At 39.8% G+C, this 18,785-nt stretch overlaps 1 protein-coding gene across 2 annotated transcripts in view; it reads right to left on the bottom strand.

Moving 5' to 3' along the window:
• Positions 1-18,785, bottom strand: part of cnksr3 (cnksr family member 3) — a 194,636-nt gene that overhangs the window by 78,217 nt on the left and 97,634 nt on the right. For both annotated transcript variants that reach the window (XM_043696125.1, XM_043696124.1), the window contains exon 3: positions 6,282-6,481. In XM_043696125.1, coding sequence (XP_043552060.1) covers positions 6,282-6,481 — 200 coding nt within the window. The remainder of the gene's footprint in view (positions 1-6,281; positions 6,482-18,785) is intronic.

The following is an 18,785-nucleotide window of genomic DNA, read 5'->3' as shown; positions in this document are numbered from 1 at the left end:
GACTTGCCCGGACGATTATGGTTAATCAGTCGGTTAAGTGGTGCACCTGGAATGTCAAGGGGAGTAATTCACCAGTCAAAAGGAAGAAAATATTATCAAACCTCAAGAAAGACAGGGTTGATTTAGCTCTCCTACAGGAGACACACTTGTTGGATAAAGAACACTTGAAATTACGACAGGGTGGATTTGATTAGGCCTTCTTTTCTTCCTTCAACTCAAAAAGTAGGGGAGTTGTCACCCTTAATTGGAAGAATCTCCCTTTCAAAATCCTAAATCAGATGAAAGACGAATCTGGACGATATATTCTGATTAAAGCCCTTATAAATGGAGAGGAATATGGGATCTTAAATCTGTATTGTCCCCCGGCACATCCTTTTAAATTTATAACAGAAGGCTTCTCCAAATTGATGGCACTTGGTGCTTGTCATACAATTATAGGGGGAGATTTTAATTGTATTATGGACCCGGAAATTGATAGTATTCCCAAGAGTACTGCAGGTGTATCTCCCAGATCCAGACAATTGGTGGATTTGAACAAAGAATTAGGACTGGTAGATGTGTGGAGATGCCTTCACCCACAGGGCAGAGATTTTTCTTTTTACTCCAATCCACATAAATGTCACACCAGAATTGATATGTTTTTTGCCCCGATTTTTAAAAATTCCATATCATCCTGTAAAATAGGTAGTATAACAATTTCTGATCACGCTGCTGTGTATATGGAAATCAAGGCGAGGAACAATGAGACATCCCCCCAGCATTGGCGTATAGATTCCTTCCTGGTGAAAGATAGTAAATTTGTAAAGTACTTCTCTCAAGAATTTAAAACTTTTTTAGAAATTAATTCAGGTACAGCTAGCAACCCATCAATGATGTGGGAGACCATCAAAGCTTACGCGTGAGGTTTGATCATTTCATACTCGGTGACCCAGAAAAAATTAAAGGGAGAACAACAGCGTCTGCTTGAAGCTCGCTTAAAAGCAACTGAAACAGCATACAAACCTTCTATTATTAAATTACAAAGGATTACAGCCCTTAGGACAGCTCTAAACACCATGCTTACCCAAACGGCTAAGAGGGAAATATTATTTGCAAAACAAAGGTTATATGAATTTGGCGATAAACCTGGTAGATACTTAGCATTCCTCGCAAAGAAAAAAAAAGCCCCTCAAACTATTAAGTCTATCAAGGAAAGTGCGGGTACTCTGACTCAAGATCGTAAAAGGATTAAACAATCTTTAGAAAATTTTATTCTGATTTATATAAATCACAGGATTGCGAAGACAGAGCTAGGGGGATGCAGTCATTTTTTAAAAACCTGACCTTTTCGGACCTAACTCCGGAACAGGTATCGGTCCTGAATGTCCCCCTAACAATCCAAGAAATACCTGACGCAATCAGGCAACTTCAGAGCAGTAAGGCACCTGGCCCAGATGGCTTTCAAGCTGAATCCTATAAAGAATTTACAGGAATATTGGGTGGTCCAATGATGGACATGTATAACTGCTCTTACAGTCAGGACTGTCTCCCGCCCTTCGCTGAAAGAGGCGAATATCTCTCATTCTCAAAAAAGGAAATGACCCAGAAGATTGCGCGTCATACAGACCAATATGCTTGCTAAAATGTAGATTTTAAAATCCTTTCTAAAACATTAGCATTGAGACTAGAAAGGGTACTGCCACATATTATAAAGGAGGATCAGACGGGGTTTATTAAGGGCCGTAGATCATCCAATAATGTTTGAAGGGTTTTGAATGTGATTCAAGCCTGCCATCAGGGAAAGATACCAGGAGTAGTAGTCTCATTAGTCGTGGAAAAGGCATTCGACAGGATTGAGTGGTCATATCTGTTTTACACATTGGAAAGTTTTGGTGTTGGAAAGGTGTTTACCAAATGGGTCTCAACATTATATAATGATCCCAAAGCAGTTGTGATTACCAATGGATTAGGCTCACCGATAGCTTCAGTGTGGATAGGGACTGCCGGCAGGAATGTCCTCTTTTGCCATTGCTATTTACGCTAATAATTGAGGCACTGGCAGAAGCTATACGGGCTGACCCTAATATAACGGCCCCGAGGATTGGCACAGGTAAACACAAAATTACCCTTTATGCAGATGATGTTCTTCTATTTCTCAGTAATCCTTTGATGTCCATACCTCGTTTAATCCAAGTTATTAATACATTTAGTGCATTTTCAGGCTATAAAATTAATTTTTCAAAATCAGAGGCTATGCCAATGGGTGGCCTTGCTAGTATATCCCACCTATTAGATGGATCCCACTTACCCTTTCGGTGGTCCCTGGAGGGTTTCTTATATTTAGGCATTTTTATCAATCCAGTATTTGGTCAGTTATACAAGGCTAACTTTGTGCATTTATTGCAAAGAATAAGGCAGGACCTCCAGCGATGGGGAGACCTTCCAATTTCCTGGTTAGGCAGAATAGCATTAATTAAAGTGAATGTTCTGCCCCGTCTCCTATACCCTAGGAGAATGCTTCCGGTGATGCTGCCGAGGCTGGCACTACGTAAATTATATGGCTGGCTGGGTTCCTTTATCTGGAATCATAGACGGCCCCTCATTAAGCTGAAGCAGCTATAGCTTCCACAGGCAAGGGGAGGACTGGATTTCCCAGATTTTAGGAAATATCAGTTAAGTTCCCTATTAAGCTACATAGCCGGTTGGGTCTTGTCTGACCCGCAATCAATTTGGCTGAACATCGAGGCTTCTCAAGTAAAATGCCCACTTATTAACCTCTTGTTTTCAGACAAGAGGAAAATCATCACGGATCACTGTAAAATACTAAATACAATTAAAGCTTGGAATATAATGCGGTAAAATGAGGGCAACTCACATAAAACATCCCCCTATACTCCGAGAGTGGGAGCATGGGGGTTTCAACCAGGGCTTACCGATGCCACTTTTAAACTCTGGAGATCCTGGGGTATCTACTGTTTAGGGGATCTGTTTAAAGAAGGGGTCCTGATGTCTTTTGAATAGCTGCATCAGAAATTTGGATTACCCAATGTTGGTCTCTTTCGATACTTCCAAATTCGAGATTACATACATAAGACGACTATGCTATTAGATAGTCTTTATAAATCAGAGAACGTAGAGTGTTGTGGCCAATGGGGGTATCTTCAGTCAGCACTATTTATCATTTATTACATGATGAAGTATCGGGAGATATGGACAATCTGCTTAAAACATGGGATCAGGATTTGGGACTGGAAATCTCTATAGAAATGTGGAATGACATTTGGGAAAATGCCAGAAAAATCTCCATTTGCATCAGAACTCAGGCCATTCAGTTGAAGATACTTCATAGGGACCATATAGCACCGGACCGATTGGCAAAATTTAAGGCAGGAGCATGTCCAATGTGTCCCAAATGTAAAATAGAGGTGGGCACTCTTGTGCATTGCTTATGGACCTGTCATAAGATCTGTAGATATTGGACTAAAGTAGCAAATGTTCTGACAGAAATCTTAGGAATGGAAATTAGAGTGGATCCAGTATCTCTCCTTTTGGGCTTTTCGAACTTACCCTCCCTGGATATGCAGGGGAAGAGATTATTTTCTATTCTCTCTTTCGGAGCAAGGAAAAATATATTTTGGTAAACTGGGTGGCTGAGGGCCCTCCTGGACTTTCGAATTGGCACAGATTGATCATGGAATGTATTCCTCTTGACTTCCTTACCAACATGGTGCACCGAAAGACCGAATTATTCCATAAAATATGAAAGCCCTTCTTGAATTACATAAATACAGATATTTCGGCCATCCTAACAAGGGCTTTTATTTAATTGAGATGGCGAACCTGGCTGGTCCGGGGCCCCTTGGGAGAGGAATCCTGGTCAAATACGGGTTGTGTTATGATTTGATGTTAACACATTCCGAGCATGTATCTCACTACCCAATTTCTGTTATCCGTCGGTTTTTTTCCCCCTGAATAATGCAAGGGACTTAATTATACATTCTGGTTAGTTGTAGGCTAGATTAGTTGTTAGTTGAGTTTTGTTTTTTTTTCTCTCGGTATCTCTTTTTTTTCTTGTTTGATAAATTTTGGTTATTATTTATTTAAGATTCAATTGTATATTAAATGTTTATACTTGGTGTTTTTATTTGTAAACTTGTAAAAATGTTAAATTTTCAATAAAAATATCTATTAAATAAAAAAATTTAAAAAAAATAGTGAGGCAGAAGACAGTAAGTTACAGGCCTGTTAGCCTGACCTCTCAGATTTGCGAGTCCATTGTTAAGGATGAGATTGCGCAGTACTTGGAAGCGCATGATAAAACATGGCTGAGTCAACACAGCTGCATCAGCAGAGGTCATGCCTCACAATCTGTTAGAATTCTTTGTAACAAAAACAAAGAGAACAAGTGGAGATGATTTGTTAAGGGCTTTCTGGAAATCCAAATAAGTTGCCATACAGAAGGCTGCTAAATACGATAAAAGCTCATGGTGTTAGGGGCAAGGTTGTATTATCGTAGTCTTACCAGACCACAGGGCTGCTCTCTTATTAGAGAGACACAACTGGTGATGATTTAACTTAAGGGCCAACATACCTCAGGGAAGGAAGAGGTTGAGAGAAGAGTCCTTCATGATAACCTCCGCTGATAATGGGAACTGAACCCAAGTTGTAGGCATCACACTGCTTCACAAACCAACCAATTACCCATCAAAGGCATGGATAGATGATTGGCTGACTGGCAGAAGGCAGACAGTAGGGATAAAAGGGAGTTTTTCATGATGGCAACCAGTAACTAGTCATGTTCCAAATGGGTCAGTTTAGGACCACAACTATTCATATTATATAATAAAAATCCTAGACGAAGGAACTGAGGGGAATTGTTGCAAAGTTTTCAGATGACACAAAGATAGGTGGAAGGACAGGGAAGATGGAGGAAATGGGGAGGCTGGAGATGGAACTGGACAGACTAGGGAAGTGGGCAAGCAAGTGGCAGGTGCAATACAATGTAGCAAAGTGTGAGTTGAGCACTTTAGTACAAAGAATAGAGGCATAGACTATTTTCCAAATAAGGAAATGCTTCAGATATCTGAAGAATAAAGGGACTCAGGATTCCTGGTTCAGTGGCAGTTAGAGGCAAATGCAACGTTGATCTCTGGTCAGATTGCTAGTACGAAGAATAGAGGCATAGACTATTTTCCAAATAAGGAAATGCTTCAGATATCTGAAGAATAAAGGGACTCAGGATTCCTGGTTCAGATCCTCTTGAGATTAGCATTCAGGTTCAGTGGCAGTTAGAGGCAAATGCAACGTTGATCTCTGGTCAGATTGCATTTGGAATATTAAGAGCAGTTTTGAGCCCCGTATCCAAGGAAGGAGGTGCTGGCATTGGAGGGAGTTCCGAGAAGATTCATGAGAATGATCCTCAGGATGAAGGGCTTGTCATTTGAGGGGCAGTTGAGGACTGTGGGTCTATACTCGATTGAGTTTAGAAGGTTGAGAGATGATCTGATTGAAGCTTACAGAATACTAAGAGACCTGAATAGAGTGAACATGGAGATGTTTCCATTGGTAAGAGAGACAGGGGCCCCGAGGGCACAACCTCAGTGAAAGGACGACCTTTAGAACTGAAAGGAGGAGGAATTTCTTCAGACATACGGTAGTGAGTCTGGAACTCATTGCTACAGAAAATTGTGAAAGTCAAGTTATTGAGTTTATTTAAGACAGAGATATATACGTTCATCATTGGTAAGGGGATCATTGGTTGCAGGAGAAAAGGGAGGAAATGAGAAATACATCGGCCATGACTGAATGGTAGAGAAAACTTGATGACCCAAATGGCCTAATTATGCTCCTGGATCTCAAGACCTAAACTGCCCAAGGAACAAGAATGAAAATTTGTAGCTAGCATTAATTTGAGTGGTCATATACCACTGATTTTTAACTCCTGTAATATTTTACATCTATAATCAGGAATCAATTTTTTTTCCCCTTCAGAGCTATTTCCTCAGGAAAATGGCTGGATTTTTTCATTTCCAACAATAAGTGCAAAAATGCACTAATGTTGCAGGCACAGTTACTAAAACTGATTGCTACTTTAATGACTCCTTTTTTTAAAGTTCATCCACTGAAGCCTTTGACAATCCAAACGCTGACAAGTCATTGTATCTGAAAACTTTTGACTGCATTCTACCAGGTTTTACACATTTCAAGAACAAAAAAGGCGCAGGATAAAATTTAGTTTCATCTGAATAGATAGTACATCATAATGAAAAATGTACAAGTATTTCAGTTGAAACATTGCTCACCTGTCCAACCATGCCAACAAGGCCTTAGCAGCTGCAATAAGGTCCACTACTGAGGTAAGGAAATCATTGGGAGGTTTGCGAGAAGTGCCATCATAAGCAGTGTTTTTTCTTCTACTGCTGATAAAATTCTGAAGGCCACTGGTAGAAGCCCGTAATTTCAGGGCCAACTTCTTCATGCTTTCTGTTTCCAATCCATAATTCTGCAATTAAAATCAAATTGTTAGAGTTGAAGTAAAAGCTTTGAACAACCTTCCAACTTGTTTATATGGAGGTAGAGGAGACTGGAGGATTAGTAACGTTGCACCATCTGATTAAAGGATGATAAGGTAACTGTCACCTGACATCAATCGTGGAGACTAAATTAGAGACGACAAGATGACAAATTGTTCAATGTTTAGAAAAGCATGAGTTAATAAATTAAAATCAGCACAGATCTGTCAGAGTTGAGCAAGTTATTCAATCAAGTAATGGAGAGATTAAAGGCTGTCATGCAGTTGGTGCTGTGCATGTTGGCTTTCAGAGGTGAATACATCACTCAAACAAGCAGATAACCCAAAGGCTTTAAGGGACAATGAAAATATCTGCACAAAATTGTCTAAGTGATAGAAAATTGCTTATAATGAACGAGAGAGGAAAGAAAAATGTGATGCTCCTCTCGGATGTATTAATACTGTAGTTTAAACCGTTGATTTTGTGATGTATACATTCACAATCTGGAAACAGATATAAAAAGGACACAATATCAAGTTAAGATGTGAAACTCAAATATAGTTAGCAAAGAGAACAGAGCATAGCAACATCAGAAATAAAATTCCAGGCCATGGCTGGATTTCCCCCACAGTGCTATCATATCACTATGATATTATGGTCCTGAAGAAGGGCTTATGCCCGAAACGTCGATTCTCCTGTTCCCTGGATGCTGCCTGACCTGCTGCGCTTTTCCAGCGACACATTTTCAGCTATCATATCACTATCCCAATATCTCAACTTTCTTTTGAGAAAATAAAGATCTACTTAATGTATTCAATGTTTGAGCATCCATCGCTCTCTGGGACAAAGGAGAATTCAGAGATACATGACACTTGAGTGAAGAAATTCCATCTCATCTCAATTTTAAAATGACAGGTCCATTATTTCGAGGTTATGGAATTCTTTAGATTTTCTTTCATGCAGGAGGTCAGGAATGATAAGAATGTGCAGAAATATTTGCACAAATTTCAAACTTATATTGTTTTCCTGACTCTGAACTATTTTTGCATGGCTTACAGCTCACATTAACCTATTTTGGAACAGGGTCATCACTGGGAGCTCTATTGGATATTTGGATTTCTTCTCTGCTATTTGTGTGCCTCTATAGACTTTTGAAACATTAAAAATATAAAAAGGCCTTCTTGGAAAGCTCATGACAATTTGGGGAAGCATGCTGAGGAGTTGGGAATAGTCTGACGGGTAGTGTTCAATGTTTCAACACTTTATCACAGAGCATTTGATCATGATCGCAAGGTATATGTGACTTAACTGCAGCAATTCAAAGGGCTTAGTTCTGAAAAGGCAAATTGACCATTACATTGACCAGCACAAGGTGAGGGTTGAGAAGAATTACAGCACTTATGGTGGTAGTGCTAAGCATTCATAAACTGACAAAGACCGTGTTTGGAATTATACATGTAGTTATCTAAAGTAAACTGGGTGGCTGTTCATTATAACTGAAGTGGGATAATTGCGCCCACGTTTCTCCCATGGCTTGCTAATTGAGACCACTCTCTTCACATGTCAGATGAAAATGAGACAAGTATGGAGTTCTAGAGCCATGTTTGAGATTTGAAAATTCATAGCAGACTGACCTCTACTTCTTGAAAATATGCATCTGTGACAATGTTCTATGTTCCTCAGCTGGAGGGATATTTTCTCAGGATTGCCATTAAGAATATTTTATGTTTCAATATTTTGTGTTCTTCTAAATTCCAAATTGACTGGAGTGGACTGCAGCGGTTCAAAAGGGCAGCTCACCCTCACCTTCTCAAGGGTAACTAGTGACTGGCAACAAATGCTGGCCATCTAGTGACACCAACATCCCACGAATAAAAATGAATAAATTTTTTAAAAACATTGAGATTCCATGGAGGGGGGAGCGGAGACCTAGGTTTCAAGTTTCAAGATGAGTTTGTTTGGAATTATGGTGTTGAAGGCAGAGACAAGTATGCTTGTTGTCCAGATAGCAGGGATAATTCAGGTCATTACAGACCTGTGAGCCTTACATCAGTGGTAGGGAAGCTACTGGACATGATACTAAGGGATAGGATATAAGCCCATTTTTTGCCAAATGGGTACATCAGTGATAGGCAGCATAGTTTTGAAGAGATGACAATGTTGATTGATGAGGGAAAGGATGTAGATGTCATATACATGGACTTTAGTGAGGTGTTTGATAATGTTCCCCATGGTAGGCTGATGGAGAAGGTGAGGTTGCATGGAGTCCAGGGTGTTCTAGCTAGATGGATAGAGAACTGGTTGGACAACATGAGACAGAGTAGTCGTGGAAGGGAGCTTCTCAAAAAGGAGACCAGTGACCAGTTGTGTCCCACAGGGATCAGTGCTGGAACCACTGTTGTTTGTGATATACATAAATGATTTGGAGGAAGGTGTAGGTTGCTTCATTAGCAAGTTTACAGATGACACTAAGATTGGTGGAGTAACAGATAGTGAAGGGGACTATCAGAGAATACAGAATATAGGTAGATTGGAGAGGTGGGCAGAGAAACGGCAGATGGACAAATGTGAGGTGATGCATTTTGGAAAATGCAGTTCAAGAGCGAACTATACAGTAAATGGAAAAGTCCTGGGGAAAATTGATGTATAGAGAGATCTGGGTGTTCAGGTCTGATTGTTCCCTGAAGGTGACAACGTAGGTCAGTAGAGTGTTCAAGTAGTCATATGGCATACTTTCCTTCATTGGACAGGGAATGGAGTACAAGAGTCGGCAGATCATGTTACAGTTATATAGGACTTTGGTTCGGCCACATTGGCATAAAGTTCTACTCGCCACATTACCAAAAGGATGTGGATGCTTTGGAGAAGGTGCAGAGGAGGTTCGCCAGGATGTTGGCCTGGTATGGAGGGTGCTAGCTATGAGGAGAGGTTGAGTTGATCAGGATTATTTTCATTGAAAAGAAGGTAGTTGGGGATGGGGGGCCTACAAAATCATGACAGGTGTAGATAGGGTGGATAGCAAGAAACTTTTTCCCCCAGAGATGACTCAATTACTAGGGGTCACGAGTTCAAAATGAGGGGAAAAGTTTAGGAGAGATATAGGTGAAAAGTTCTTTACGCAGAGCGTGATGAGTGCCTGGAATGCATTGTTAGTGGAGATGGTAGGGGCGGGAACAATAGCATCATTTAAGATGTATCTAGACAGATATATGAATGGACAGGGAGCAAAGGGATACAGATCCTTAGAAAATAGATGGCAGATTTAGATAGAAGATTTGGCTCAGGGCAGGCTCAGTGGGCCAAAGGGCCTGTTCCTGTACTGTAATGTTCTTTGTTCTTGTTCTAGAAAAATCGCACTGTGGAAACACTGCCTTAAGTGTTGACACTGTAATCACATTACAGCCAACACATGTTTTAAAAGCTTATGCTGTAGAAACAGCATCCCTAAATCAATCACATTACAGCAAGTTTGTGTTAACAAAACGGCCATTATAACGGAATGACCTGTAACTCTGTTCTCGTGCAATCTCACATTATAAGAAAATCGTGCATTAGATGTGCCATTTAAACTAATGGAGCCAGAATCACATTGCAGCCAAAACAGGCAAGGAAAGTTTGTGTTCTGCAAATAACAGTCTAAATTCTTCAATGGTGTTAAATCCAATTCGCATTGAAGATACACACATTATAGCAGAACCGACTGTACTAGCCCTCACTTCAATTTCTGCTTGTAAGCCAGGAGGAGCAGCACAGTGTTATGGTTCAATTTTCCAAAATGTGGCTGGGAGGTGAAGCGATAGGTACCTTTTATATTTATATATAAAAGGACACGGTAGCGAGTTTTGAGAAGATTTGTAGCTCAGGTTGAGGTTCTGGATGTAGGTTTGCTCGCTGAGCTGCAAGGTTTCAGACTTTTCATCACCATACTAGGTAACATTATCAGTGAGCCTCAGGATGAAGCACTGGTAGTATGGCTCACTTTCTGTTTGTGTTTGGGTTTCCTTGGGTCAGAGGTGACATCATTTCCCATTGTGATGTCATTTCCTGTTCTTTTTCTCAGGGGGTGGTAAATGGGATCCAAGTCAATGTGTTTGTTGATAGAGTTCCGGTTGAAGTGCTATGCTTCTAGGAATTCTCATGCATTTTTGTGTTTGGCTTGTCCTAGGATGGATGTGTTGCCCAGTTATAGTGGTATTCTTCATCTGTATGTAAGGATATAGTGAGACTGGGTCATGTCTTTATGTGGCCAGTTGATGTTCATCTATCTTGGTGACGAGTTTTCTGCCTGTTTCTCCAATGTAGTGTTTGTTACAGTTCTTGCAAGGTATTTTGTAAATGACATTAGTCTTGCTTGTTGTCTGTATAGGGTCTTTCAACTTCATTAGCTGCTGTTTTAGTGTGTTAGTGGGTTTGTGGGCTACCATGATGCCAAGAGGTCTGAGTAGTCTGGCAGTCATTTTCAAGATGTCTCTGATGTAGGGGAGAGTGGCCAGGGTTTCTGAATGTGTTTTGTCCACTTACTTGAGTTTGTTGCTGAGAAATTGGTGGACTGTGTTCATTGGGTACCCATTCTTTATGGATGTGTTATGTTAAGGATATGGTTATTTATATAGTACAGAAAAAAAGGAAATTATATATCATGCTCGATTACTTAAGAGAACAAAAACAAAAGAAGGCTAATGCTGACACATTAAAGGTTGGAGGCAAAGGTGTGAAGTGGGGATTGATCAGGGATAACATCTAGAACCATCTCAGTCATCCAAGTCAAAGCGTTCTTTTAAAAAAAAACTTCCCACTGACTTTCATGTTCCCTCTTTCTAAACGTGTAACTTCTTGCCAGGTTATATGTTTCTGCATTATCTTATGCCAGTTCATGTAATTATTAACACTGACAGTTTGCAGGAGGCTGCTACTGAATGTAAGAGCATGGAGTATGATTTTCATTCTCACAAATGGAGCTGATCAACAAGTGATACTGAACTATAATAAACCTTGGGCCAGTTTTTCCCTTCACAAGGTGGTGAGGTCAACTGAAAAACTTTTATTGTTTCCTAGCACAGAACAGGCAAAATACATCAGATCTGCAAGGTTTACTTACCCTTAGTAAATCTGCTGATCTCAGTTGCATGAATGTTGGATATATGCCAAGTGGGGATCAGATGCCTGCTCACAGGAAGGAATACCGAAACATGCACACATTCAAAATGATAGCAAATGCAGAGTTTGACTTTACAATAATAACCTTCTGTCTCAGGCTTCTTCCCTTAGACTGCACCAGGAAAGAACAGCACATATGATTCTCAGCTTCAATTGTATGACTGCATTCTGGACACTCACGAAGTTTAAAAGCGCCCTAAAAGGAGGGGGTGTGCAGGAGGTTTTCAACGCAAATATCTGGGGTCTTAATTCGAGGCAGCACTGGCCACTGTGGAGACCTATACCCACCTCCCACACTCTCGTAACTCTTCACTTTCTGTCAACTGCTCTCAAGTCTTCTCACCACATCCTCCCACCTCTCAGTTTTTCACCAAGGTCATAATTTTCTGGATTTGCAGTGGGGTCAACAGTGGAGAGAAAGATGTTGAGCATGCGTAATGTTGTGGAATATAATCAGGAGACAAACCTCCTACCAAGCTATTCAGATTAGCTCCCTTGATAATAGCAGCCCACTCCAGGGGATTTTCTCCAAGGAGATGGGGTTACCAGAATGTAACATTCATTTATACCAGACTCCCAGCAAAATAAAAGTTGGATTTAACTACCCAAATATTAGTCACCTCTGTAGAATTAATTCCAAAACAGAAAACTGCACTTGGTTCTTTTCAAAATTCTTAACCATATATCAATAATTACAGGAGAGTAGGGGCATTTCTGCTGCCCTCTACATTGAATAATTTTATTTACCACTTGCCAGTAATGGCTGCCTACAGTCAAGGACTACGTTTTAGGAACACACAACTAAAAAGTGACAAGAATAGGATGGAATTTTTTTTAAAACCTTTCATTTGAATGGGGTCTGCTGGTCCTCAGTGCCATGGATTTTGATTAATTTTTACGATTGTGAGCTTCTCTGCAGGACTAGGAATGAAATTGCGCTGAGAGCAGGATTCCAGCAAAAGAAAACAGTTGCCAAGGAAGGCTGTTGCAGACTACATTCTCAAATTAAACAAATTCTCACTGTATTAAGGTGTGAACTAAATGTCAACATTACAGGCATGTTCACTAGAGGAGCAAAAGAACAATACAATCCCATAAAATCTTCTGAGCAAAGGCAGTAATCAACTGAGAAACATGAATGAGGCTACATCCATGCAAGTCGTAGAAAGATAGATAGTGCTAGATCACAGAAATTATTTTATTGAGCCTACAGTCAATGTCCACAGATTTCACTGAAGTCAACTCAACAGCCAAATTCACTGTCACTGAATTAGAAAAGCATGTTACTGTTGCCATGGTAGAGAATCATTTAAATGCCCCATTTCCACTAAAAATACATTACTTGTGCATACTGGCTGGATAGGATTTACTTTTCCCACAGGTAAAGGAAAAAGTGAAGCTCCAGATCATAGCCATGCAGACATGGTAGATATGGAACTAGTTAAAGTGTCTGATACGTACATTAGAGGACCTCAAAGTTATGGAAACAGAATCAGATGGTATCTAATATGAAGATAGTCTACAAAATCAACCTAAGAGGACAGACTCGCCATAGGGGGAGTGCAATGCAGAGTCACATTAGGCAGATATTAGCGATGGCAGGACTGGTGTATTAAGAGTGTGGTGCAACTGAACCTGTATTCTAGTCGAGAACGTGGTGAAGGTGGGAGGTCCGGCATGCAAAGCCAGCCCTCGCTGGAGTGGCATTTGATGGGGTGGGCTTTTCCTCACTGCCTCATGTTTTGTTTGGGAGGGAGGGCATATTGGCAGTTGCTGCCAGCAGCCTCTGCAAGATGGGTATTTGTTGTGGGAGATGGCTGGATGTCAGTGGATGGGTGGCAGGCAGGAGTGAAGTAGTTGTGTGGGGGAGGTGTTCCTCACTGATTACCTGGTGTCTCCACTCCTGTCACAGCACATTAAATGGAAAACATGATGCTTGTAAGCAATCACTTCAGCTGAGAAAAGTTGGTTTCTGTAAAATCATTTCTCTCACTGAAGTGTGCCTTGATACTGAAAAGGTTGGGAAGCACTGCTGCATTTACCAGAGTTTCGAAGGATCATTGCAGTTCTGACTGAAATGTGTAAAATTCAACAGGACTGGACAATCTAGATGCAGGTATTACATTTTACCTGGTTGGCAGTCTGGAACCATGGGTCATAGTTTCAGGATAGTGTGTAAGCCTTTTAGGTATGAGCCGAGAAATGTCTCTTCACTCAGGTGGTGGTCAACTTGTAGAATTTGCCACCACAGAGGCCAAGTTACTAAATATGTTAAAAAAAAAATTGATATATTTTTAGATATGAATGACATAAAGGAGTGTGGAGATTATGTGGGAATATGACATTGAGATAGAGGCTCAGAGATGATCAGATTGAATGGTGGAACAGGTTAACAGCTGTATGGCCTACTCCTGCTTTTAGCTCCTATGTTACTATCAGCTTGAAGACATAATTCCAGCATTCAGAGTAAAAACAAAAGCCCAAGATTCAAAACTTAGCTTTCATCAGTGATACAACTACAGCATGTCAGCTGTTTTCTTGGTAGGACAGTACAAGTTGTCCACAGGTCTCAACCCCTTTCGCAAAACTGGTCTGAAAGTGAGCAGTTACTCCAACAACAGAGTCTAGTGTTAAGGCAAATGAGGGTAAAATATGATGATGATTCGTGTTAATGCCAATGGTTCTGGTAAGATGAAAATCATCTCTGAGAAACATTTGGCATAAAATGATATGATAAACTGGGCGGAATTATCTACTGTAGGGATTGGTAAGAAAATCTGATGCTGACAAAGTTTTAAGAGAACATAGTCATCTTTCAGCAATGAGATCCAAAACAATAAAGTTCAGTGTCATAAGGCTGAAGTCAAGAAGAAGGACAATGTATAATGTACAACCGTCATTTTAAAAGCTAGGACAGTTATTTATTGCATTTAACTGTGCATAAGGTAACAGCTGAATAAGTTACAAAGATCTAAGGCTGTTAAGGAGGTGGAAAGTTGTGACATGTATCACAGAATGGAAAATAATCAAATCATACTTCCTTTCATTTTCATAGTCAAAGACAAGAAAATAGTGGGAATGAAGGAGTACATGCTGATTCCTTTGAAGGGAAAGAGGATTTGTTTTGATCGATAGCTATGGGAAGTGGATATGTTGAGTCTATGCTTCATACCAGTAGTGTCAAACCATTGAAATTGAAAAATTGGTTTGTGAGTTGTGTGTGTGTCTGATAATGGTCCACAGTTAAGAGTCAAATATTTCTGAGCAAAAATTGAGTTAAACACACACTAATATCATCATATTACCCAGCAGTAAATGATAATGTAGAAAGTAATACACAGATTGTGTTGAGGTTCTTTGCAGAATTAGTTGCCAGGTATTAAAATGGGTAGCAATTTCAGTGCTTCCTTAAACACAGACGAGACAATTTTTGGTTCTATTCCAAAAGAATCCCGCAATCTATAGCAAGGGTGCTCACCTGATATGTAAATGTTTAAAACACTCCCATGACAAGGCTGAGGTTTCTTAAGTCTGACAGCAATTACGAAGTAAGAAAACAGCAAGATGAAGTGAAGGTGAGTCATGATATATAAGGCACGACAGCGCTGGTCAGTAATCAGCAGGGTGATTAGTAGTCGTGTGTGACTATAGTTGTTGTAAAGAGCTGTATTCTATTTAACAGAGAGTGATTCTACCAGCATAGGTGTAAATAATTTGATTGAAAGACAAAAAGGAGAGAGAATGAGAAATGTCCTTCCATCCAAATTCCTCCAAAAAAAAACCCTACAAATGTTTTGCTGCGATTAAAGAATCCACTGGTGGAGTAATCGGATTAGGATCTTTGATTAAGTCAAACCAATCACTACCAACCCCACTTAGCTGTGACGAAGTAAAAGGCATGAAAGTCAGAATCATTGATGTAGTCAGGGAATAGAGTCAAGTTATTGAAAATGGAATGAAATGCCCAGACAAAAAGAAACAAAATATGTTAATTGACACTTTGAAGGAAGTAAGAAATATATTTTTTATTATTTCTGGTTAAAAAAATTTTTGTTAAATACATTAATATTAAGGAAAATAATTTTTAGCAAGTTACTCTGGCAGCTTCACATGTTTTGGCTGTGATAACACTTAAAAACAAATAAGGAACCCAACTTATTAAACTTTTAAGTCTGATTCAGATTGGTTTAGTTATATTGTATTCTTCTCTAGTTTTGTTTTTAGGTGGGGAGGGAGTGAGGTTTTAGGTGGTTTTAAATAGAATTCAATAATGGTTGCTTGCCATGAGTAGACAAGTCAGTTTTACTCAGTGCAATACGTAACTATAGCACTTGCAACTCAAGTCAGTAGATTGAGTTCAAACCCTACTCCCGAGATTTGTGAATACTAACTTATCTTTTTGTTATAGTGCTAATGGAGGACTCATTGTTGGAGTAAACATCTGTCAGATGCAATGTTAAGACAAGGACCAGTCTATTATCTTGGTTGGATAACAGATCTTTCAAGGTACAGTTTTGAGAAGCAAAGGAGTTCTTTTCCTGGGTTCTTGTCCAATATATATTGCTCAACCAACATCATTAAAGAGAGATCATCTGGCCATTCTCACATCATCGCTTGCAAAACTTTTCTGTGCACAGATTTGGTTGTGTACTGTTAAAAATAGAGCAATGAGCATAGATCAAAAGTATTTAGTTGGCTGTAAAAGTGTTTCAAGATTTCCTGAAATTATGAAAGTTGTTATAACAAGTTCAGTTACTTCATAGTTAACCTCAAAAGATAACAAACTGGATGGTCAAGATACAGAAATTACAAATCCCCACAACATGCTAATAAAAGGATGAATAATCAAGCACACAGACATACAATTAAGTAATTTGTGCTGACATGATTGCTTTCAAACTCGCCTCAGCTTGAAATCCATCTTGAGGTGAACTCACTTCATGTCAGCACCATTATAAAAGAACATAATAAATCATTCACACTGTTCCTGGAGTTCAGCTTCTAAATGCATTGCAAAATATTTAATACTCAAGCAACCAGTTTGCTTCATGAGCAAAATGTGCCAATAACTTCAATCTTCACAAACTACTCCAGGCTGCAATAAGCTACTATTTAAAATATAATTATTGCCAACAGAAGTCTGCCTGTTGGCGTAACACAATGGATAAATAATTTCCTGATACTTCACTACAGATTGTTCAATTGCAAATTTACATACTTTGAAGTGCAAAAGAAGAAAGAAGAGCATACTGTACGTAGCATTTATCATAAATGCTAGGAAAAAATAGTTATCCAAATTAACATCTTGGAATGCTGCAATGGATACATGTTGACGAACAACTTATCAGCCATCAATTTACTAACCGCAGGAAAAACAAAGTTGTTATAACAACTTTCAATATGTATGTAAGGATACAAGCGAGAGTGAGTCATCTCTTTTGGTGGCTATTCGGGTGTTTGTGTATCCTGGTGGCTAATTTTCTGCCTGTGTCCGATGTAGTGTTTGTTACAGTTCTTGCAGGGTATTTTGTAAATGACATTCATTTTCCTGGCTGTTGGTACAGGATCCTTTAGGTTCCTCAGGAGCTGTGCCAGTGTGTTGGTAAGTTTGTGGGCTACCATGATGCCAAGGGGTTGGAGTAGCTCGGTTGTCATCTCAGAGGGGTCTCTGATGTATGGTAGTGTGGCTTGGGTTTCTGGGTGTATTTGTGTCTACTTGTTTGGGTTTGTTGTTTAAGAATTGATGGGCTATGTTTATCAGGTACCCATTGTTCTTGAGTACGCTATAAGTATTTCTCTTGTGCCATTGTAGTTCTTGGGTGCTGCAGTATGTTGTGGCCTGTTTAAATAATGTCCTGCAAACCAGCAAAACCCAGCAGACCAGACAGCTTTTCACCAACACCAAGCAGGAAGGAAGAAAGGAAGGGAACACCCTCAACACAATGGAAAGCCTGAGAAAGACTGCGAGGTAGAGGAGGTGGTGGTTGTGATCTAATTGCAGAAGAGCTTGATGAAAACCCAAACATTGAGGAAAGGTATGCAGCACAAAGCAAGATGATGGTAGAAGATGTGTTTTGAAAACCTGAGATAATATTCCTAGCCAAGGAAAAATGCTCTGAAACAGTATTATGTAGCAACAGAGAGGAAACTAAAATTTTCCAGCTGAGAAAGGCCAATTCAGGGATGGGGGGCACACTAAATAAAAGATGATCAGTGTATGGCCTGAAACGGATGGTCTTGCTTTCCTGAGATTAAGCAATTGTGAAGTGCTGTGGTTTCAGAAATCATGTAATAAAGAGGCAACTGAAGGTTGAAGTCATTCAAATGCACCCTCTAATCAGTAGCAAGTGAGATCTGGTAGAACTATGGATAGTTAGATGTGTTCATGATTGGACTAAGTGGTAACATGTTACTCAAAGGAACCAGTCATTCATCCCCGTTACGAAGAACTAAACAAAAAGGATGGCCTGTAAGCAAGCTCTGATAGGTGGATGAAGAAAGATCCTTACCGGACTCTCGGATCCTCTAGAGAGGATAAAATCAATCCATAGAAGCAAAAATGGAGGACTAACAATTTCCCAAAGATCTTAAATCAACAATAAACCGGAAACTTATTCTCCTGTTACAGCACTTTCAACAATTTTGATGCCACAAATAGTGACTAGGATCTGAAATGTCAAGGAATCTTTGTTATTGACAATGTTCATCAGACCCTTTGGTTAATACAATTGTCCAAGTACTTTTTGACCGCAACGTAAGCCAAGATAGTTTCAGCAGAAAATAGTCAAGATACACCAACAGTGTAAAGGACTGTCAGCTTATTTGTCAGTACTGAAATTCACAGCACAGGGTATAGACAAAATAAAAGAGTTCACATCCACAAAAGAACCCATGAAGAGAATAAGCAAAATTTGTGTTGCAGACATTTTGTCTCCTGTCTGGTGACATCCTCAGTGCTTGGGAGCCTCCTGTGAAGCGCTTCTGTGATGTTTCCTCCGGCATTTATAGTGATTTGTATCTGCCGCTTCCGGTTGTCAGTTCCAGCTGTCCGCTGCAGTGGCCGGTATATTGGGTCCAGGTCGATGTGCTTATTGATTGAATCTGTGGATGAGTGCCATGCCTCTAGGAATTCACTGG

This window comes from Chiloscyllium plagiosum, chromosome 9 (genome assembly GCF_004010195.1).
Source record: "Chiloscyllium plagiosum isolate BGI_BamShark_2017 chromosome 9, ASM401019v2, whole genome shotgun sequence".
Lineage (NCBI taxonomy): Eukaryota > Metazoa > Chordata > Chondrichthyes > Orectolobiformes > Hemiscylliidae > Chiloscyllium > Chiloscyllium plagiosum.
The sequence above is the reverse complement of the archived record's forward strand: the minus strand, read 5'-3'. Positions and strand labels throughout refer to the sequence as shown.